Below are 23871 nucleotides of genomic sequence, written 5' to 3'. Positions count from 1 at the left end.
TGAGTGTCTGTAATAAAATCTATCGTTAAGTTTTAGAAGGGGTAGTTCACCCAAGAATGAAAACTACTAGGTGTATATGACTTTCTTCTTTGAGATGAATACAATTTGAGTTCATTTAAACAATGTCCTGGCTCTTTTAAGCTTTATAATGGCAGTGAATGGGTGTTGAGATTTTGAAGTCCAATAAAGTGCGTAAATCCATCATGAAAAGTACTCCACAAGGCTCGGGGAGGTTAATAGCCCTTCTGAAGCGAATCAATGCGGTTTTGTAAGTAAAATATCTGTTTATAAAAACGTCATAAACGGTCATCTCTGGTTTCCGCGCATTCACAAGAGAACGGCAGTCCAACGAATGACGTAGAACGTAGGCATGACGTAAGCTCTGGTGAGAGTTTGCTAGTCTCGCGAAAACCAAATTTTGTTTACAGCAAAGGAAAACAGTCTCCTCTTGGTTTATATCAAAATCCTCTCACATTTTTATTTACAAATCCTCATTTTGAACTTTTAATTCCTGACCGGTGTGTTGTTTTGATCTCTCCACTACACTTCCATGTTCGTCAGTTTTGCGTCTTACATCATCTGCTGGAACACCACTCTCTCTCACATGTTCAACAGTTACCAGAAGCCAGAGATTATGGTTTATAAAGTATTAAACATGGATATTTTTTTCGTAAACGCATCGATTCGATTCATAAGTACTTTATTAACCCCCAAAGCGGTGTGGAGTACTTTTTATGATAGATGGATGCACTTTATTGATCTCAACAGCCATTCACTGCCATTATCAAGCTTGGAAGAGCCAGGACATTTTTTAATAGAACTCTGATTGTATTTGTCTGAAAGGATAAAGTCACCTAGGATGGTTTCATTTGTAATTTTAAATTTTTAGGTGAACTATCACTTTAACTTCAAACTGTTGCTTCCAGCTAAAATGCAAGTCCATATTCCAAATTGTATGGCTCTCTCTAGTGAAAACGTCATCTTGTCTGAATCAGGAGAGAAATCTGCATAGATCAAGCACAGTTTACAAGCGAAAACAGTTCTAAATGAATATGTTGGTGGATTTTGATGTGAGAGGACAAAAGGGGATGGACTTTTTCAATGGAGCAAGCATTACTAAGGATTATAGACTATAGATTATAGACTTTTGAAGTTGTGTGATGGATTTGTTTCTTGCAAACATGCAGATTTTCATTTTTACAAGACATTAGTTGATGGTGTGGAGTTGTGTGGATTATTGCGATGTTTATATCAGCTTTTTGGACTCTCATTCTGATGGCACCCATTTACATTAATTGGTGAGGAAGTAATGTAATGCTTAATCCAAATCTGTTTGATCGAGAAACCAGCTCATCTACATCTTGGATGGCCTGAAGATGATTAAATGTTCAGCAAATGTTCATTTTTTGGATGAACTTTTTTTTTTCTCAATTAGTTTGGTAGTCTGTCGTCAACTATTCCTTCCTTATTCTCTTTGGCAGGGACTCTCGTTCTCCCTTCCAGAGTGCTGTAATTTGTATTCTGTCCACGACAGGAACATAGCTCTACATCAACAGTGAGCAGTCCAGCTGCGTGGGGCTCTGACTTTATTCACACTTTTTCTGTTCGAATAAACACGGCCTTGTAATTCTTGGACATATGGCAGTGGCCTATCTGACACCCACTACCGGAGGGAGCAGAACGTTCTGTTCGAAGGCGCTTCGTGTCAATGCAAATATTTGATATTCCACTCCGACACCCCGCCAGTCTCAGCACCGTGAGCCCAGGTGCTGCGGTCGTGGAAGTGTTCTCATTAAGGCCTTTCCCATCCATCGTCGGATTATCAAAGTCATTTTTAAAACACAAATGGCTTCATCTGGGAATTTACAGTTGAGGTCAAAAGTTTACACCCCCTTTCAGAATCTGTATTTCACCAAAATGAGAAGGATCATACAAAATGCATGTTACTGTTAGTTAGTACTGACCTGAAGAGTTAAACTGCCCGTTGTTCTTCAGAAAAATCCTTCAGGTCCCACAAATTCTGGTTTTCCAGCATTTTTGTGTATTTGAATCCTTTCCAACAATGACTGTATGATTTTGAGATCCATCTTTTCACACTGAGGACAACCAAGGGGCTCATATGCAACTATTACAGAAGGTTCCAACGCTCACTGATGCTTCAGAAGGAAAAACAATGCATTAAGAGTTGGGGGTGAAAACTTTTGGAAACAGAATGGAGATGTGTACATTTTTCTTATTTTGCCTACATTTTTTTCATTTAGTACTGCCCTTCAGAGGCTACAGAAGAAGTTACATGTTTCCCAGAATACAAAATAAGTTAAATTTACACTAACCTTTAAATTCAAAAAGTTTTCATACCCTGGCTCTTAATGCAGTTTTTTTCTTCTGGAGCATCAGTGAGCGTTCTGTAATAGTTGCATATGAGTCCCTTAGTTGTCCTCAGTGTGAAAAGATCAATCTCAAAATCATACAGTGATTGTTGAAAATGGTATACACAAAAATGCTGGATTTGTGGGACCCGAAGGACTTTTCTGAAGAACAGCAGGCAGTTCAACTGTTTGGGACAAACAAGGGACTCATGAACAACTGAACATCTTTCATGTAAAATATCTTATTCAGGTCAGTACTAAATAAACAATAACATGCATTTTGTCTGATCCCTCTTATTTTGGTAAAATAATTAACATTTTGCAGATTCCGAAAGGGGGATGTAAACTTTTGACCTCAACTGTAGTCTAATTGCAATGAATTTGAAAAAACAAGGCTGTGTTTATCTGCTATTGGAAGAGAAATACTTCAGCTCAAATATGTTATTGTGAAATATAATCATCTCTTTTTTTGGTCCACAGGTGTCTGCAGCAGATGGAAGTGGACGGCCTGACCGTGGATGACGTGTTCAGGCAGTGTGTGTTTAAAAAGGATGAAAGAGATCTGGTTCTGAGGGCCGTCCAGTTGGTGCAACCCGAATACCAACCAAATGTATTCAAAGATCAACCTGTCTGTTCCCTGCCATTGGTAGAACAGTATTATGCAGAGGTACCGTTACATTACATTGTTATATTATTATTATATATATATTTTTTCATTATATGTTTTTGAAAGAAGTCTAACCATGGCTGCATTTATTTGGTCAAAATATGGTGAAAATAGTAATATTATGAAATAGTGCTGTCAAATTGATTAACTGTGATTTAATCACATCCTTGCTAAATAAACAAATACATTTCTTTAAAAAAGTTACTTATTCTAAACTTTTGAAAGGTAGTTTTTATTAAAATAAATAAATTAGGGCCGGGACTTTAACGCGTTAATTTAGATTAATTAATTACACAAAAATAACGCGTTAAAATTTTTTAACGCATTTTAATTGCACTTAGTTTTGCACCGCGGAACGTTTCTTACTGGATGAGATTCCGCGGACCGATTATACTGGAGCACCAACTAGCGTTTAGACAAGCTGCGTCCGTCCTAAATAGTATTGCATGTCCCAAATCGTAGTATGTTTAAAAAATTATTCCAAAGATTCCCGGATGGTCTACTACTTAACGATCAATGCACACTCTTAACAGCTAATATTGCCCGCAACACACTGCGCCGTGAACGAGGATTCGATTAGAACTACAAACACGCATAAAAAGTGTTAAAAAACTACAAACATGGAGGATATACGCGACCAACGGACAGGTAGAGAAAGGGGTTTACGTGATAAATAATCAGTGTGTAACCTGATAAAAAATATTTTTTAAATGTTATCGGCGTTATATTCCATGTGCAGCAACATTTATAATGATAGGTTTGGTCATTAACGTTTAAATGCATAATTAAGCAAACACAAGAGCAGAGTTCTCGGCATGAAAGACTTGTTAAAGAACGTGCCTCTTGCTACACTTAATGGCAATATTGCATTGGTCTGTTGGACTTGGTTGAACAAAAATAAACAATTATTAACAATTAAAATATTTTGTTGCTTAAGCTTATGTATTCAGTCATTATTCAATGGTATACTAAAAATCCATGTAAAAATCTTAATTCTCACTGTTCTCAGGTCAAATATTTATATGCGATTAAAATGCGATTAATTTTGATTAATTAATTACAAAGCCTCTAATTAATTAGATTAAATTTTTTAATCGAGTCCCGGCCCTAAAATAAATACATAGTAAGTTTTAATGTCTTAGTCTTTTCTGCCCATCAAGGCTGCGTTTATTTGATTAAAATACAGAAAAAACTGTAATATTCTGAATTCTTATTACCATTTAAAATAGTAGTTTTTTATGTTAATATACTTTAAAATTGAATTTATTCCTGTGATGCAAAGCTGAATTTTCAGCATCACTACTCCTTCAGTGTCACAGTGGAACATGATCTTTACTTAATATTATATAATTTGACCCATACAATGTATTTTTGGCTATTGCTACTTAAAACTAGTTTTGTGGTTCAGGGTCACGTTTCATTTTGTCCTGTCTATTGTGTTTTCATTTTGTGTTTATGGTGTTCCAACACCTTTGACTACACATATTTTACAACCCATAAAACACTTTATTGTCCTTTCTCTTCACATTAAGGTTGTTCAAATATAGACATGACCATTTGTGTTAAACCCTCGTTGTGAATTGTTAGTGAACAGGTTGTAAAACAGGTTAATTGCATTGCTAAATTGAAGTTGAAGTGGAGGTTGGTGCCATTAAAACAGGTGGTGCTTTTCATAAAACTATATACCTGTCTTCTCTGTCAGCGTTAAAAGACCTGCCTGAACTTGTCTTGTGTGTCAAAATGACGAGTTTCACTACCATGTCAGCTGTCATCTGCTATATAATTCCTTCAAACAGAGGTGCCCGCTCTATTTTTGGGCACACTAGGGGGGTGTTATTGGGCCAGACTGCCCCACAACCAATTCCCCGCCATCCCCCTTTTTCCCCAACTGATTCATTACCGCAGGTGCACACGAGCCCATTTGTAACCCACACCCCTCTGCCTAACACCTTGAATGGAAACTTTCCTGGAAAGCACAGAATAACTGGGTCATGTGAAGGTCTGTGATGAAAATGCTGCAACTCTTAACACAAAGCAGTAAAGAAACTCTGGAACCAACTTTTTTAGAGATGCCCAACAGGCTGAATTTGTGTTTAAATATGGTGCTGGCAGAAGTTTTCTTTATATGTTTTTGTTTTGTTTTGATGTTTTTTTTGCTCTGCTTTTTTGTTAGAATTAGTTTTTCTTTGTTGTTTTACTTTTTGATTTGCTGTTTTGCTTTTGCATGCTTTGTTTTATTTGTTTTTTGTTTCGTTTTTTTAACATCCTTTTATAATTTAGGTTTGTTGTCCTGATAAATTCAAAAAAATAGTGTGATTTCACTCCAGACTAAACAATATGCATTACAGTACTAGTAAACACAGTATATGTTACTGGCAGAACTTTTCTTGTGTGATATTTTTTTTGTTGTTGTTTTGTTTTGTTAGAATTTGTTTTGCTTTGTTGTGTTTTACTTGGCTTTTTTGTGATTTGCTGCCTTATCTGTTTGTTTAGTATTTATTTTTTGTAGTTATTTCATTTTATCTCACACCAGACTATACAATATGCATAACAGTACTAGTAAACATTATATGGTGCTGTTTTTGTTGCAGGTGTTTTTTATTTATTTTTTTTGCTTTGTTGTTTTACTTTGCTTTTCTGTGGTTTGCTATGTTGTGCTTTTTCTTGTATTTTGTTTTATTAGTTTATTATTATTGTTGTGATTTGCTTTTGTTATTATTTTTTTAATTGTGTAGTTTTTTTTAGTCTTTATTGTTCATAGTTGCTGTCCTGAGGCCAAAATATGGCCCTATTAAATCTGTTTTATTTTTCCCAATTTCATTTAATTTTTTTCTAGATTCTATTTTTGCTGTTTAAATCTGGATTCCGTTTTTTTTTATTTAAATTGATCTAGACCCTGTTTTAATAGTTACATTAAAATTTTTAAGCAAAAAGCATGTCTAATTAATTGAAATAATCAAACGTACACAATTTAACAGATATTTATTTAATGTTTAAGTTCAAAGGCCCTTTGGAATACATTTTATAATTGTATATTCAAAATCAGTTTTAATTTGTGTTTTTCATTAATTTCTGGATTCCATTTAAATTGTTTCATTAAATTTTAATAAAAGAGAATCAGAATAGAAAAGAGGCAGCAGAGGCTAAAAACACTGTGTACATCACACACTTCAGTTTGTGTGTAGTAAATGAAACCACGCATAATCCATATTGCGATTTAATTTATGTGTACTGACCTACTTTTGATTTGTTCATCCAAAATGTGGCAAATTCCGTGACATTCTGTGTTAAACAGTAAATCCATTTTTATGCCTGTATTCCGCAATTCCGTCCATGTTTTCCACGTCGCAGAGGTCAAAGGGCCCTACCAAAACTAAACTGTGATCTCATGCCAGACATACGATACTCATAGCAGTACTATCGTAATGATTGACACTGTTAACGATAAATTTAGGTCATTGAGGTAGCTATGGGTTTTCAAATTTACTGTAAGCAGAAGTTTTCTGGCATTTTTTTTTATTTTGTGTGTGTGTGTGTGTGCATGTTGCTTTTTTATGTTTTTTTCAATATGTTTTTTTTTAAATATGTAAATTCAATATTTAAATTTTATTTTAAGAGACAATCTTAAAGGAGTAGTTTACTTTCAGAACAAAAAAATACAGATGTACTCACTTGTCATCCAAGCTGTTCATGTCTTTCTTTCTCCAGTCGTAAGGAAATTGTTTTTTTAGGAAAACATTCAGGATTTCTCTCCATATAATGGACTTCTATGGTGCCCCCAAGTTTAAACTTCCAAAATGCAGCTTCAAAGGGCTCTAAACGATCACAGCCGAGGAAAGAAAGGTCTTATCTAGCAAAACGATTGGTTATTTTCTAAAAAAAAATTATAATTTCTGTACTATTTAACCTCAAATGCTCGTCTTGTCTAGCTCTGTGTGTACTCTGTGTAGAAATTAAAAAGTATATAAATTGTAAATGTTTTTGGAAAATAACCATTCGTTTCACTAGATAAGACCCTTCTTCCTTGGCTAGGGTCATTTAGAGCCCTTTAAAGCTGCATTTAAACTGCATTTTGGAAGTTCAAACTCGGAGGCACCATAGAAGTCCATTATATCGAGAAAAAAATCTGAAATGTTTTCCTCAAAAAACATAATTTCTTTACTACAGAAGAAAGAAAGTCATGAATATCTTGGATGGACAGGGTGAGTACATTATCTGTACATTTCTGTTCGGAAAGTGAACTACTCCTTTTATTCATGTTTTAAAAAAATCATTGTAATATTGTTATAATTAACATTGCTGACCACTGACCAATTTCACTTGATGATGGGGTAAACAATAATACGTCCTCTTTTTCTTAGACACGTCCTGGCCAGGATTTCTATTTTTTTTTTTTATTATTTCAACCTTGCTGAAGGTAATGCTTGAACAGTAAATTTAGCGATTTGAACACAGCTTTCAGCAAGTATGAAAACAAATCCAAAACTTTGATATTATAGGCAATGTAGAAATCCTGGCCAGGACTTGTCCACGAAAAAGGGCACATAAGGTCACCCTAGTTCGTGATTCGCCTTGAGAAGAAAAAAATGGACACTGTCAATCTCAAAAATCACAAAAGTTTCATCAAGGCAATTAATTAGTCATCAAATACTGCCAGTTATTCTCATTTACCTCTTTCCGATTCTCGAAATGTATCTTTGACTTGAGTGCACAAGGTTTTTGTGCCTCACACAGTTGCATTGCCATAAATGGCATTTCTTGCCTCCCAATGCATCCTTTATCCGCACAGCCTCACTAAAGCATTGAAGATTGGGACGACGCATCCTTTAACACTGAGGTCACCACACGTGCTTCTCCCTGTCAGGGTTGTGGCTCTGTGGAAATATGGGCCTCTGCCGAGCCGTACACAACACTGCATCTTATGTTCTGCCTGGCTGGGCTGTAGTGTCATCGCCATGGGCATGATTTATCCCTCCACAACCTTTGTGCTTGCGTTGGCCGGCGTCCATGTGATCTCTATTGAGGACAGATTTAGCAGTCGCTCTCTCCTTGCGAGTATTAACGCTCCGGCTGACCTGTTCTGTCCCAGCCCTTCCATGATGTGTTTGGCGATAATTCCCAGATGTCTGTGCAGGCCGCCAACGCCCCCCTTCGAATAATAAATGACTGCACATGTCAACGCACAGCCCACATTAACACAATCTCCGCACCACTTAGCAAACTGTTGCTATAATATATGCCGTATTTACAGTTTGTATTTTATGCAGCCGCACATTTGGCTGCCGGCCAGACCCGCGAGAGTGGGACTGTTCAAACTCATTGGATTTTAATTGGCCGTACGTGGAAGTTACGAGACTGGATAAATACATTCGACATTTGACATTCACATGGTTGTTTTAGCTTGCTAGTTTACTTGGTTCTTTTAAATATATAAGTGCACTTAAACGTAATGATGTTTGGTTCCTTAATTGGGCTATAAAGTGCAATGGCTTCTTTCGATCGGGTCTCATAACAAAGTGTGCAGCCTGTGAAAGGTTGAAGTAAATAGTCTCCGTAATTGGCAGTCAAATGAATGATCGTTTTTTATGCTTATCCTAATGAGATTTAAACCCTCTCAGCCTTCATATCCAGTTATAAGGAGCCAGTAATATTAAACTTAGAGCCTCTGGTGATGAGAGATTCTCAGCGCTCATTATTTTGCGAGTCGTCTTGAGCTCTATTATGATTTTGTAGACTAATAACAGCACAAACACACACAAATCTCAATGGCTGTGCCAGGATGTTATAATATTTCGCCATTAGTGCAAAATGGGTTTGTCGGTTTAACACATTTATTTAGTACAATTACTTAAAGTGTTAAATGAATTAAATTTTTTATTAGGAAGTAAGCATAATCATACTTTTGTCAGTAATAAATAAAATGAGCAAAGTAGATGTTATAATATCATGCAATCGTTTGCTTGGTCAGTTCTGTTAGGCTGTCATTTTAAAATGTCAATTTAGTACAATTAAAATTTGTTCAAAATGTATTACAAATTTACATTGTAAAATTACCAATGTTTAAGGCGGCGTTTTAGTGCCACAAAAAAAAATCTAAGATTATTTAGAGAATAAAGTCACAACGTTTTGAGAGTTTAAATCACAGAAATTAGAGTTATAGCATTTTAGTTATAATAAGTTATAATATTTTGAGAATAAAGCCTATATTGGCCACGCATAGGCCCATATTGAGAGCATTGAGAGAAGTCGCCAGTGCACGTAAAAAAAAAAAATATATATATATATATATATATTAGGGCCGGGACTTTAACGCGTTAATTTAGATTAATTAATTACACAAAAATAACGCGTTAATTTTTTTTAACGCATTTTAATCGCACTTAATTTTGCACCGCGGAACGTTTCTCACTGGATGAGTTTCAGCGGCGGACCAATTATACTGGAGCACCAACTAACAGAATGCGCATATCACCGCAGGACATCGAGCCTCAAGTATCACCTCAATGCTTTTACAGAAGGTCTACCTACCTATAGGGTACCTGAATTTCTGAAATGAAGGCTAGTATATTTCTAAATATCCCAGTGTTTCCCGTACCATCATCTCAGGGGGGCGCGTTTACAATGTCTCCTCCAAGAAAACGGACTGGATCGCGGACTCCATTCATAAAAACCGAATTTACTATAGCGCGGAATGCCACGTAAATTCGTCGATTTTTGGATTGATAAATCAAAAGTTGGTCTGTCACTTAATTCAAATCGCCATATGGACTAGTGTCTGAAAACTGAAATGCAAAAAGACCGTTTTAATATGAATCCTGCACTGTTTGCCTCTGTATGTTAGAATGGCAGAGACGCGTTTTTTTACACTGCACGCGTGATGCTCCCGTTAATTTTTGGCATTTGTATCTCACATGAACAGATCTCAATCTCCAAAGCTACTGTCAGTGTCACTTTTAACGTTTCATTTGAGAAAACTAGCATCATATCATACTTTACACACGGCAACCTGTCAAAATAAAAGTACGGTTTAACATGAAACAGAGCAATATTCCTATTTAAATAGGCAAAAAACAATATATATGATAAAAAATAAATATAACAAGATTAACCACTTAATTGTAGAAAAAAATACTTATTATTATGTATTGATTTTAACAGAAAACCTCTGTTTGTTTGCCAAAAATTAAAAAGGTTTATTTTTCATTTGATTAAAAATAAATAAATGTTTATGCTTTCATTTGATTATGAGAAAAATTAAAACACAATAATTTATTTACAAAAAAATAGCAAAAGATTGTAAAGCCCTATTGTTCAAAATGTTAAAATAGAGAGTTTTGGATTTATTTTTTAACTGAAATAAATGTTTTCGTTATGGGAAACGCTGTATCCTATTGCTACAGTTAATGGCAATATTGCACTGGTCTGTTGGACTTGGTTGAACAAAAATAAACAATATTTTGTTGCTTCAGTTTATGTATTCAGTCATTATTCAATGGTAACTAAAAATCCATATGAAAAAACTTACTTCTCACTGTTCTCAGGTCAAATATTTATATGCGATTAAAATGCGATTAATTTCGATTAATTAATTACAAAGCCTCTGATTAATTAGATTAATTTTTTTAATCGAGTCCCGGCCCTAATATATATATATATATATATATATTATGAGAATAAATTTGAAATGTTTTGAGAATAAAGTCGAAATGTTTCTCGAGTTTAAATTACAGAAATTAAAGTTATAATATTTTGAGAATACAGCCTGTATTGCGCATACATAGGCCCATATTGAGAGCAACGGGAGAAGTTGGCAGGTCTCCAGAATTTATGTGAATATTGTTGCGTCTAAGCGGCCAGCACTAAACATAGTGTTTTAGCGTCGCACTAAAACACTGTCATAAGTACTGTATAAGTTGTTACTAATAAATAAATAAAAAACTGTAAAGCAAATCTTACATTATGCAATCAGTTACTGTTATTGCTAATAGTAAAACTGTCAGTTTAACATGTCAGTTTATTACAATAATTAAAAAATATACAGTACGGCGTTGTACAGTATATTAAGACAGAGGCGCCAGAATTGTATCTGACAGAATGTGCGCTGTAGCACGATATATAGTATATTTCTTCAAAAGCAGATTGTGGCGACCTTTTAATTTTACACAATCAAACATCACAGTAGTTAGGCTAATGAACGTTTTGTAAAGAAATGAAACCAAGTCGCACCACAACAATTTCTCGCACTCGCACAAACGCTCCCAAATATAATTTGAGGTCGCGCAGTTTAAATTTTGGGAGCATATGCGACCAAAACGGTCGCAATTTTGAGCCCTGAGATAATAGAACCAAATTTGAATCTCAGATAATTACATTTCTCCTTTTATTAAACTAAGCAGCAAAGTGCATTTGATTTGCATTTATAATATAGAATACACTCTCAAAATATAACTTTAATCTCGTAATTGCTACAAATTTATTTTCATAATTTTGACTTTATTCTTAAAACATTTTGACTTTATTCTTAAAACATTTCGACTATATTTTCATAACATTTCGAATTTATTCTCATAATATGACTTTATTCTCGTTATTTCGACTTAATTCTCATAACATTTCGACTTTATTCTCATAATGACTTTATTCTCGTTATTTCGACTTTATTCTCGTTATTTCGACTTTATTCTCATAACATTTCAACTTTATTTTCATAATATGACTTTATTCTCGTTATTTTGACTTTATTCTCATAACATTTCGACTTTATTCTCATAAGTACTTTGTTCTCGTTATTTCGACTTTATTCTCGTTATTTCGACTTTATTCTCATAACATTTCAACTTTATTTTCATAATATGACTTTATTCTCGTTATTTTGACTTTATTCTCATAACATTTCAACTTTATTTTCATAATATGACTTTATTCTCGTTATTTTGACTTTATTCTCATAACATTTCGACTTTATTCTCATAAGTACTTTATTCTCGTTATTTCGACTTTATTCTCGTTATTTCGACTTTATTCTCATAACATTTCAACTTTATTTTCATAATATGACTTTATTCTCGTTATTTCGACTTTATTCTCATAACATTTCAACTTTATTTTCATAATATGACTTTATTCTCGTTATTTCGACTTTATTCTCATAACATTTCAACTTTATTTTCATAATATGACTTTATTCTCGTTATTTCGACTTTATTCTCATAACATTTTGACTTTATTCTCATAATGACTTTATTCTCGTTATTTCGACTTTATTCTCATAACATTTCAACTTTATTTTCATAATATGACTTTATTCTCGTTATTTCGACTTTATTCTCGTTATTTCGACTTTATTCTCATAATGACTTTATTCTCGTTATTTCGACTTTATTCTCGTTATTTCGACTTCATTCTCATAACATTTCAACTTTATTTTCATAATATGACTTTATTCTCGTTATTTCGACTTTATTCTCATAACATTTCGACTTTATTCTCATAATGACTTTATTCTCGTTATTTCGACTTTATTCTCGTTATTTCGACTTTATTCTCATAACATTTCAACTTTATTTTCATAATATGACTTTATTCTCGTTATTTTGACTTTATTCTCATAACATTTCGACTTTATTCTCAAAATGACTTTATTCTCGTTATTTCGACTTTATTCTCGTTATTTCGACTTTATTCGCATAACATTTCGACTTTATTCTCATAATATGACTTTATTCTCGTTATTTCGACTTTATTCTCAAAATATTTAGACTTTATTCTCGTGGTATTTCAACTTTTTTCTCGTAGTATTTCGAATTTATTCTCGTAATTTCTACTTTATTCTCGTACTTCGACTTTATTCTCATATTTTGACTTTATTCTCATTATTTCGACTTTATTCTCGTAGTATTTAGTCTTTATCCTCATAATATTTCAACTTTATTCTCGTTATTTAGACTTTATTCTCAAAATATTACGACTTTAATCTTGTAATCTTAGATTTTTTTTTTTAAACATAGCACTAAAACAACCATATTTGAATCTCAGATAATCACATTGGTAACACTTTACAATAAGGTTCATTAGTTAAACATTAGTTAATGTATTAACTAACATGAACTAACCATGATCAATACATTTGTTACTGTATTTACTAATCTTTATTAACATTAGTTAACAGAAGGCAAGGAAATATTGTTGCGCTCAGACGAAGGCTAATTGTAAGTCCAGGTGCGTGAAACCCAATAAAATATGAAAGAAGCTACAGATGGTTCGCACTCTGAAAAAACTAGACAAAGTCTTCAACAAAAAGAATCAATAGTTTTAATGGAGCAAGAGCAGACGTTTCAGCCATCTAGCTATTCTCAATGCTCATACTGAATCAACATCAGACATGCAATCAATTAATACTGAGTAGGTAATCAGGAGACAGGTAACAGGTGCAGTGGGAGGGGCTTCAGCCCAGACACAGAGAACAGGTAGAAACAATTCTTTTCATAAAAAAAGTTAACAATGTTTATCTCTAAAAAAGAAGAAGGATAAAATGCTTACAAAAAACATGAGTAATTTATCTCTTCATTCATTCCTTTCGGGAAAAGACTGTTGAGTTCAAAAATCCAAAAAGTTTCTCTCTGTAACAGTTTTTTGTCCAAATCACCACCTCTCCTTTTAGACAAAACTCTTTCAATGCCCAGAAATTTCAGGTCAGAAATGGCATGCTTAGCTGATTGAAAATGTTGGGAAACAGACGAAGTTACATCACATCTCCTAATTGCACTCAAATGTTACTAATTTTAACATTAGTTAACAGAAATACAGTTGTTCATTGTTTGTTCATGTTAGTTCACACTGCATTAACTAATGTTAACAAAATTTTAATAATGTATTAGTAAATGTTGAAATGAACATTAACACAGATTAATAAATGCTGTATAAGTGCAGTTCATTATTAGTTCATGTTAACTAATGTGGTTAACTAATGTTAACTAATGAACCTTATTGTAAAGTGTTACCATTACATTTCTCCTTTTATTAAACTAAACAGCAAAGTGCATTTGATTTGCATTTACTTTATGGTTTTACTGACTTGATTCCCATCTTGTGTGTTTTAGAGGGAAGGCGCCACATATCCTAAACTGGACTTCAGCTTGAAAGAACTGCGGGACCGGTTCAGTCTTCAGCTAGCTATGGAGAAGGCCACTACCATCACTATTGACTCAGTGGAAACCTTAAAACCTGTCACCAAAAATATGGCCAAAATGGTACGAAAACACAACTGTCTGATTTGATTTGAAAAATCATGAGGTTATTGCATTTAGGTAAGAAGTATCACTGTTGTCTAGAAATCTAGCCCATAATATATAGCAGTTTTTAGGCTAAAAATTCTAAAAGTCTAAAATTGTGTTGGTGCATTCCTGGGGTATAAAACATGTAAATTTAGCTAAAGATTAGCCAAGCATTATAAAATAAAGCATTTTTACCAAAATGGCAGCTGTGGGGTAAAGTGTGCCAACTTCGGGGTAAGATGTGCCAGTGCTAAGAAATGGTACAGATACAATAAATAATGTTAGAAAATGTTAAAAATGACCTCACTACATTGCATTCTAAATATGAAACATTTTTTGGCTGGTTATTTTAAAATGTAATACAATGCTGTGAAATATGGGATGGGAATTCAAATGGAATGCAGATTATTTTCATAAGGACTATACTTCATCACTCTTTGCCTAGTGGGCAGCATAAGTAGAAAGTGGCACAGCTTACCCCACTTTTTCCTTACACCAAATGATTTATCCCCATTTATGAGCCAGAATTAATATTGCTATGACTGGTTTCTCTTAAACAAGCACAGTGGGAATCCTCAAACATAGGAAACTACCATAAAGAGGCCTTTTAAAATCACATACACACGTCTGGGGGATTTTCCTTTCAATAGTTCACACTTTATGTTTTTCTAGGATCCGGATTCGCACCTAAGCTATGATGCATTGGCTAAACGCAGACATTTTTGAACGTTTCCAGCTCATGCATTAAAAATAGCCATATTCCCACAATCCAGCTTTTTTTTTTTTTTTAACTGGCATTTGCTCCACTGCCTGTGTTCCCTCACGAGAAGGGTCCCCCGTGGTCCCGCAACATTTGCGCTAGGGTTTAATGGAATAGAAATGCATTGTAATGTGTCTCCACCATCCCTGAGAGAGAGTCACCTTTCCATCGAGGGTCAGCATAACTGATCTGTGTCATCCGCCTGCTCCGCCGGTCTGCAGGGAAACAGAAAAGCATCCCGATAAAAAGATGACCCACTTTCGGCCGGGCGGCACTGACTGCCCACCGAACCCGATTTGTGCCGTGCATAAAATTCACATCTACATTTATATGAGATTTTATTTTTTAAAGCCACAGGCTGCTTGAGAGGAGAATGTGATGTAACGCAAAGGCCACAAATGCTAGTGGAGTGAATCTCATGGAAACTGTCCAGAAATGTCACATTTCACCCTAAAATCTGAAGTGAAAATATGTATCATTTGCAATTCGAAGCCTGTAATGAAGCCTATTTTAGGAACGTTAAAAGATGCTTTATTTTCATGACAATCAAGCACATCCTCTTCCCAAATTCTCAGTATGCTACTGTAATGGGGAAACATATTGTATTATATCAGAGATTCCCAAACTTGGCAACTAACCCCAGTTGTCAGCATCCAGTTTCCAAACACAGGACTTTTGCATGATGCCAACATTTCAACCTTCATTTGTTCATTACTTTAACCTTGTTGCCTGTATTGAGCTTTGGACCAAAAAAAAAAAAAACATTTTTATTTTTATAGAGAGAATTACTAGCAACACAGCGCAAACACTGGGAGAAAGCTCTTCTCCAGGCACTGAAGGAAAAGAAACGGATATTATCCAGCGACAGCCAGAAGTCCGGAAATAACTCCATATACCCATACCTGTGTGTCCTGGATGATCAGGATTATGTGAACATCATGCTTCAGGTACCAACTTTGAGCTGAATTTCCTGTAGGTGGATAGAAATGATCATTTCTTGGTCATTAGAGCCAAAAAACATGGTCATATTTTAACATGGACAATTTAGAGTAGGAAAAGACATACTTGGCATGCCTTTAAAGTGATATTTCTCTCCGAATCTCTTTAGAGTTTATACAAACTGTCACCCAGCGGTGAATCTATGGTTGTCATGGCAGAGGAGATGGGATCCCGAGTCTACAACTTGTACGCTATCCGGCAGAAGTGTCACAGTCAGATGATCGAGAAGCTTGGGAGTATCTACAACTCGTATTCTGAGCTCCTGGCGAATGACACTGAGGTACAAGCTTTGGTTAACTAGATCTGACACCTTTGGTTTGCTCTAGAATCAAGTACAGTTGATGTCAGTTTATGTCAGAATCTGCAAAATGTTAATTATTTTACCAAAATAAGAGGGATCATACAAAATGCGTGTTAGTTTATTTAGTACTGACCTGAATAAGATATTTCACATAGAAGATATTTACATATAGTCCATAGAAATGAGAAAACAATAGTTAAATTTATAATAATTACCCCGTTCAAAAGTTTACATACACTTGATTGTTAATACTGTTTTTGTTTAGTTTGATAGTTGTTCATGAGTCCCTTGTTTGTCCTGAACAGTTAAACTACCCGCTGTTCTTCAGAACAATCTACAAATTCTTTTGTAAATGTAACTTATTTTGCCTTCTGGGAAACATGTAGCTTCTAAAGGGCAGTACTAAATGAAAAAAAAAATGTTATGATATTTTGGCATCTTCATTCTGTTGAAAAGTTTACACCCCTGGCTGTCAATGCATTGTTTTTCCTTTTGGATCATCAGTGAGCGTTCAAACCTTCTGTAATATTTGCATATGAGCCCCTCAGTTGTCCTCAGAGTGAAAAGATGGATCTCAAAATCACACAGTCATTGTTGGAAAGAGTTCAAATACACAAAAATGCTGAAAAACCAAATAATTTGTGGAACCTGAAAGATTTTCTGATCTGAAGAACAGTGGGCAGTTTAACATTTCGGGACAAACAAGGGACTCTACTCAACTATCACTAAACAATAAACAAAACAAAAAAACACAGCTTTGGATCATTCGGGTAACAACACAGTATTAAAGGAGTAGTTCATTTTAAGAACAAAAGATTTATAGATAATGTACTCATCAGAGATGTTCATGTCTTTCTTTTTCAGTTGTAAGGACATAGTTTTTTGAGTAAAACATTTCAGGATTTCTCTCCATATAATTGACTTCTATGGTGCCCCCAAGTTTGAACTTCCAAAATGTAGCTTCAAAGGGCTATAAACGATCACAGCAGATGAAAGAAGGGTCTTATCTAGCAAAACGATGGGTTATTTTCAAAAAAAAAAAAAAAAATACAATTTATATACTTTTTAACCTCAAATGTCTATTTCGGCAAGACAAGCATTTAAGATTAAAAAGTATATAAGTTGTAAATGTTTTTAGAAAATAACCCATCGTTTCGCTAGATAAGACCCTTCTTCCTCAGCTGGGATCATTTAGAGTCCTTTGAAGCTGCATTTAAACTGCATTTTGGAAGTTCAAACTCGGGGGCACCATAGAAGTCCATTATATGGAGAGAAATCCTGAAATGTTTTCCTTAAAAAAACACCATTTCTTTACGACAAAAGAAAGAAAGACATGACCATCTTGGATGAAAAGGAGGTGGGCACATTATCTGTAAATTTTTGTTCTGAAAGTGAACTACTCCTTTAAGAACCCCCAGAACGGGGTCATTTTTATAAATTCAGCTATTGTTTTCCTCTTATGGGTTATATGTAAACATCTTTTGTGTGAAAAATTGTATTCAGGTCAGTACTAAATAAAAAATAGTGTGCATTTTCTATGATCCCTCTTATTTTGGTAAAATAATTAACATTTTGCATATTCTGCAAAGTGTATTTAAACTTTTGACTTCAATTGTATCTAATGTGGCTTTTACATTATATCACCTCCTGTTTCATCGTAGACCAATGGCATGTTGCCGAGGGAGTATTGGGTGAGTCTTGAGATGGAGAGGTGCAGCGGTCCCTCTCTTCTAAGTGACGACACCACTTGGCCTATGGTTCTGACGGTGCAGCTCGGCAGCTTCCTGGTTGACCTGATGGTTCATGAGCTCAAAATTTGGAGCAACATCCTCAATCCCGCTCAGGAGAAGAAGCTCATCTCCATCCTTTACCACATGTACACGTTCCGCAGCAGTCGTAAGGTAAGAGCTGGAGACCAGCTGTATTATGCTAGAATTCTGCACATCCCTGAAGTGTTTTTCCTTCCATACTGAAGGCTGTTCATGGCCAGACAGTCAAATGACTGACCATTAAAAGTCGTGTCATAAACCGTCCTCTCCCCATCTAAAACCTCTCACGGACACGCGTGTTTTCATGAATTATGCAATCATTTTTGCAGTGCGAGTAATCGCGGGCGGAAGACGGATTGTGGCAAAACTAATCTCTTTTTTACTGTCCCCTTAATTGCCTGTTTGATTAACCGCCAAGGGATTGCAAAAAGGGGGAGGAAGAGCCTAAAAAGATTGGGAGAGTTTCCTTTTTGTCCTCAATCTCATTCCTAGTGCTGCTGCCCTGGCTCTTGGCATGCACCGTGGGCTTCAAAGACCCGAAGCTTAACTCCCGTTCCTCCGCTGAGCTTGCAGATGGCCCGTGCAGCAGGGAAGAGCTCTCAGTTTAGCGTGTCTGTGGATTATTCATGTGGCATGAATGCTGTCAAGTGGATTCACATTCCTTTTCGAGACATTTAAAATGCCACCTTGTAGCAAGATGATCTCCATCTTGTCTTTGTGAAGTGGCTTGACAAATCCAGTTTACTGTCTTGTGTTGACATATAAAAAAAGGACTCTTATGAGCCATTTCTTTCTAGTGAATCACAAATACAGTGCATCCAGTGTAGTACCCAGAGTATGAGTAGTTAATCTAGTTCATGAAACAATTGCCTTGATATTCCATTTTTTTGTGAATCTGAAGCATACAGCATGACCAGTGTGGTTCAATTCGCAAACAAATTACTTTAATAAACTGGTACTTTTTAGTGAATCCACAGCTTAGAGCAAAAATAGTTTAGTCTGATTTATGAAACAAATGACTCCTGTGAACTGATTCTTTGTAGTCATTCCAAAACATACAGCACAACCAGTGTAGTTCGATTTGTAAGCAAATAACTAATTTCTCTATTATTTTAGTGGATCCACAAGATACCGCACGAGTCAGATTCTTATGAACTGACTCTTATGAACCAATTCTTTTGATGAATACTTCAAAAAGACGAGTTACCGCATAAAATAAGTCTGAAACACACCCCTGAATACAGAATCACTGTAATTACCCAAAAGAATCAGAATCAAATTGCGAAAATATTCATCAATACCCTACTTGTTTATACAAGAACATACAAACAGATCACATCAAATGAACCTTTTTGTAAAATGTTACCAGTTCATATTTCAATATGCTGAATTTCATGTTGTGTTTCAAGACTATTTTGTAGCCATTTGTACATGTGCTTTCTCTTTCACTTTGAATAGAAGTTGCTTATCCAGCTTTCAAAGACTGTTACGTCTGTTGTACACCATAAACACTTTACCAGCAGCACACAAAACTCATCTCTGGTTTATTTGAGGTGGGTTACAGGGCTGCTGGGAGCTAGCAACGAGAGATGCTTATTAATGTAGATCTGTCACGGCATTTAAGGACTTAATTGTCCATGTTAAACGTCCTTTTTTGTGACATGCCTTTAAGGGGAAGTCTTGATTTTCATTTGCTGTCCTCTATCAGATTGGCTTCATCAAACCACATCCTATTGTGACACAAATCCTGAGGGTTGCGACGGAAACCAAACTCACATTCGACTCCTTTGTGATGCCCATGCTGTGTCCACCCATCCCCTGGACGTCCCCGAAAAGCGGCGCTTACCTGTTGACACCAACCAAGCTGATGCGCTCCAACGATGGAGCCATCCAACACCAACTTCTCCTTGAGAAGAGCCGAGATGAAGATCTCCATGCCGTGCTGGACTCCCTTAATCAGGTGGGCAACTGCCCCTGGAAGATCAACAAGCCCGTGTTGGACATTATCATCTCAATCTTCAACGAAAAAGGCAACGACAAGCTCTGCATCCCTCCGCCGCTGTCCGAAGCACCGGAGGCTCCTCGCTTCAACCCTCACGAGCCGTCCTACACTCAGGCCGAAAAGGCCTACATGAAATGGGAGGGTGTCAAAGTCAAGAAGAAGGTGGCGGAGATGCATAGCCTCCGAATGGACGCGCTGTATAAGTTGTCCATTGCCAACCACATGAGGGACGAGATCTTTTGGTTTCCACATAATATGGACTTCCGAGGGCGTACGTACCCCCGGCCGCCTTATTTTAACCACCTTGGTAGTGACGTGACCAGGGCATTGCTGCTGTTTGCTGAGGGACGACCTCTCGGGCCCAAAGGTCTGGACTGGTTAAAGATTCACCTGGTGAACCTCACGGGGTTGAAGAAGCGTAGCTCACTAGATGGACGACTGAAGTATGCTGAGAGTATCATGGAGGACATCCTAGACTCGGCAGACCGTCCTCTTGATGTAAGCATTTTAATGCACCTTTACATTACTTATGTACAGCTGGATGAACTTATGTATGACTAGTGAAACAAATTGATGAATTAATGAACTTTTGTTGATTTAGAGCAGGAGTTCTCAACTCTGGCCCTCGAGGTCCATTTTCCTGCAGAGTTTAGCTCCAACCCTAATCAAACACACCTGAACTAGCTAATCAAGCTCTTCATCATTACTAGAAAGTTACAGGCAGGTGAGTTTGATCAAGGTTGGAGGTAAACTCTGCAGGAAAGTGGACCTCGAGGGCCAGAGTTGAGAACCTCTGATTTAGAGTTTGCAATGAGTAATGATAATGATGTTGTTGATGTTGGTGATAGATAGATAGATAGATAGATAGATAGATAGATAGATAGATAGATAGATAGATAGATAGATAGATAGATAGATAGATAGATAGATAGATAGATAGATAGATAGATAGATAGATAGATAGATAGATAGATAGGAAGATAGATAGATAGATAGATAGATAGATAAGGTTTGAAGATAGATAGATAGATAGATAGATAGATAGATTGATAGATTGATAGATAGATAGATAGATAGATAAGGTTTGAAGATAGATAGATAGATAGATAGATAGATAGATAGATAGATAGATAGATAGATAGATAGATAGATAGATAAGGTTTGAAGATAGATAGATTGATAGATAGATTGATTGATAGATTGATTGATAGATTGATAGATAGATAGATAGATAGATATATTATATATTATATATTATATATAGTTTAATAAATTAAACTTCATATTAATTATTATTATTATTATTATCTTTATCAGTTTATTATTATTATTATTATTATAATTATTATTATTATTATTATTATTATTATTATCAGTTTTTTATCTGACCAGAGTATTAGCCCATATATAATAATAACAATAATTACACTAATAATAAGAATAGGAATATTTTTTAATATTACTTTAATGATTTGTTATTTAAAATAATAATAATAATAATAATACAAATTATTTAATTTATTATTAATAATAATAATAATTGTTGTTGTTTTTAATAATACTAATATTAGTTATTATTATTTAAATATATTGTAATTATTTATTGTATTAATTAAATAAAAATACCAGTAATTCTAACTAGCAATTTTGATATTATTTAAATTATGTATAATTTAAAATAATAATAATACAATTATTTATATTATAATAATAAAAATAATAATAATTATTAATATTATTATTACTATTATTGTATTTACATCAACATACTAGTAATTCTGACTAGTATTTTTATGTGATTTAAATTACTTATTATTTTAAAAGGTAATAATAATAAAATTATTTAATTGATTGTTATTATTATTATTATTATTATTATTATTATTAATACATATTATTATTTTTATTTTGTTTTTCATTATTAATGTTGTTGTTGTTGTTCCTAGTATTGATGATGATTATGATGATGATGATAACTAACTAACTAATAGACATTTTAATTTTAAATTCAATTCATATTTTATTATTATTATTATTTTATTATTGGAATAATTAAATAAAAATAGTAGTAATTCTAACTAGTAATTTTGATTTTAAACTATTTATGATGGTTTAAAATAATAATAATAATAATAATAATAATAATAATAATAATAATAATAATAAAATTATTTAATTTATCAATAATAGCTATTATTATTGTTGTTAATAATATTAATAATAATAAATATTATTTATTATTATTGGAATAGTTAAAAATACTAGTAATTCTAACTAGTAATTTCGATATGATTTAAATTACTTGTTATTTAAGATGTTAATAATAACATTTATTTTTTATTATTACTATTAATAAATTAGTATTAATAATATTATTATTTTTAGTAAATAATAATATTGTTATTGTAGTACTGTAGATGTTGATTTTAATTTTAAATTAAATTAATATTTTATTATTATTGTTATTATTATTTTTTATTATTCAATTAACTGTTAACAACAACAACAATAATTGTTATTAGTTAAATTATTAAAATGCTTATTGTACAGAAGAAAATCTTTTTAATAATAAAAACTGCATAAGCTTATGTCATTTCTTGACTATGCACAATTTCATGCGTAATTGCATTTAATTTGCATTTAGCATTATTTTCCTGCTGTCCATGGCATCAAAACAGACCTGAGATTCATTTGAGTCTTTTTCGAATCCTGCAGTATAGTTTATACCTTTATTATAAAATGCAACATGTCGTATATAATACAATTACAGAAAAAAAAAACAGTACAGAATATATATGTATTATAATATCATTCAACATTAGATATCACTATCATGTTCGAGTATCAAAATCAAAATGACACTCATATTAGAAGATTCGTTCCAGTCCTCTAATTTTTATTGACTAAGCAAATCTTCAGGATTGCCCATACAATTGGACATATTTGCAGCCCATGTTCATGTTTTGTTATTGCAGACCTTTGTTTACTCTGAGTGTAGACCTTCTATGTATTCTGTACATTCTTATCCAAATGCTTCCCACTGCAGCCTATGAGCTCTGACTGAGCCATATTTTTGTATTTTATTGAAATGATTGTCACATTCCCCATTCCCTAAAGAGTCCCAGCTCTATTTTGCAGGGTCGCAAATGGTGGATGAATGCAGATGAGCCGTGGCAGGCTCTGGCTTGCTGTATGGAGATAGCAAATGCCTCACGCTCACCCGACCACACCAAATTCATCTCTTATTTCCCTGTACATCAGGTACTGCATCTTTACTTTACAATTTGAATATATTTAGATAAGTTTCTTTGCTGTTTGGGGATAAGTCAGAGACTTTAAATGACTTTAAACCGATTAATGTATGTCCTCTCTGCCTGTCTCTCGTAGGACGGTTCGTGCAACGGCCTCCAGCACTATGCTGCCCTCGGGCGGGATGTGATCGGTGCTACTTCGGTGAACCTCATGCCTTGTGAAGTGCCTCAGGATGTGTACAGCGGTGTAGCTCAGCAGGTCAGTCACGCTGTGGCACCAGAGGGCGGCAGTGCGTCTTACTACCCTCCAGAGAGGCGTTTCCCAACCTTTTCCTGTCTTAAGTTACCCCATAGTTCCGTCACGGTTCGGGCACCCCTTTATCAGCACCAAAACATAAGCATTTCAACATTTAACCTATATTATACTGGGTAATGACATTTAGTGTTATCGTTAATGTTAATGTTTAATGCACATTATTT

General features: G+C 34.4%; 1 protein-coding gene across 1 annotated transcript in view; it reads left to right on the top strand.

The window, feature by feature from the left end:
* The window catches only part of polrmt (polymerase (RNA) mitochondrial (DNA directed)), a 74709-nt gene that overhangs the window by 12006 nt on the left and 38832 nt on the right, over window positions 1-23871 (top strand). The window contains exons 5-12 of the mRNA XM_073844126.1: window positions 2850-3036; window positions 14136-14285; window positions 15849-16016; window positions 16178-16348; window positions 18031-18270; window positions 19847-20638; window positions 23279-23401; window positions 23528-23650. Of these exons, the coding sequence (XP_073700227.1) occupies window positions 2850-3036; window positions 14136-14285; window positions 15849-16016; window positions 16178-16348; window positions 18031-18270; window positions 19847-20638; window positions 23279-23401; window positions 23528-23650 (1954 nt within the window). The remainder of the gene's footprint in view (window positions 1-2849; window positions 3037-14135; window positions 14286-15848; window positions 16017-16177; window positions 16349-18030; window positions 18271-19846; window positions 20639-23278; window positions 23402-23527; window positions 23651-23871) is intronic.

This window comes from Garra rufa, chromosome 7, assembly GCF_049309525.1.
Source record: "Garra rufa chromosome 7, GarRuf1.0, whole genome shotgun sequence".
Classification (NCBI taxonomy): Eukaryota; Metazoa; Chordata; class Actinopteri; order Cypriniformes; family Cyprinidae; genus Garra; species Garra rufa.
This window is presented reverse-complemented; position numbering and strand designations above follow the sequence as displayed.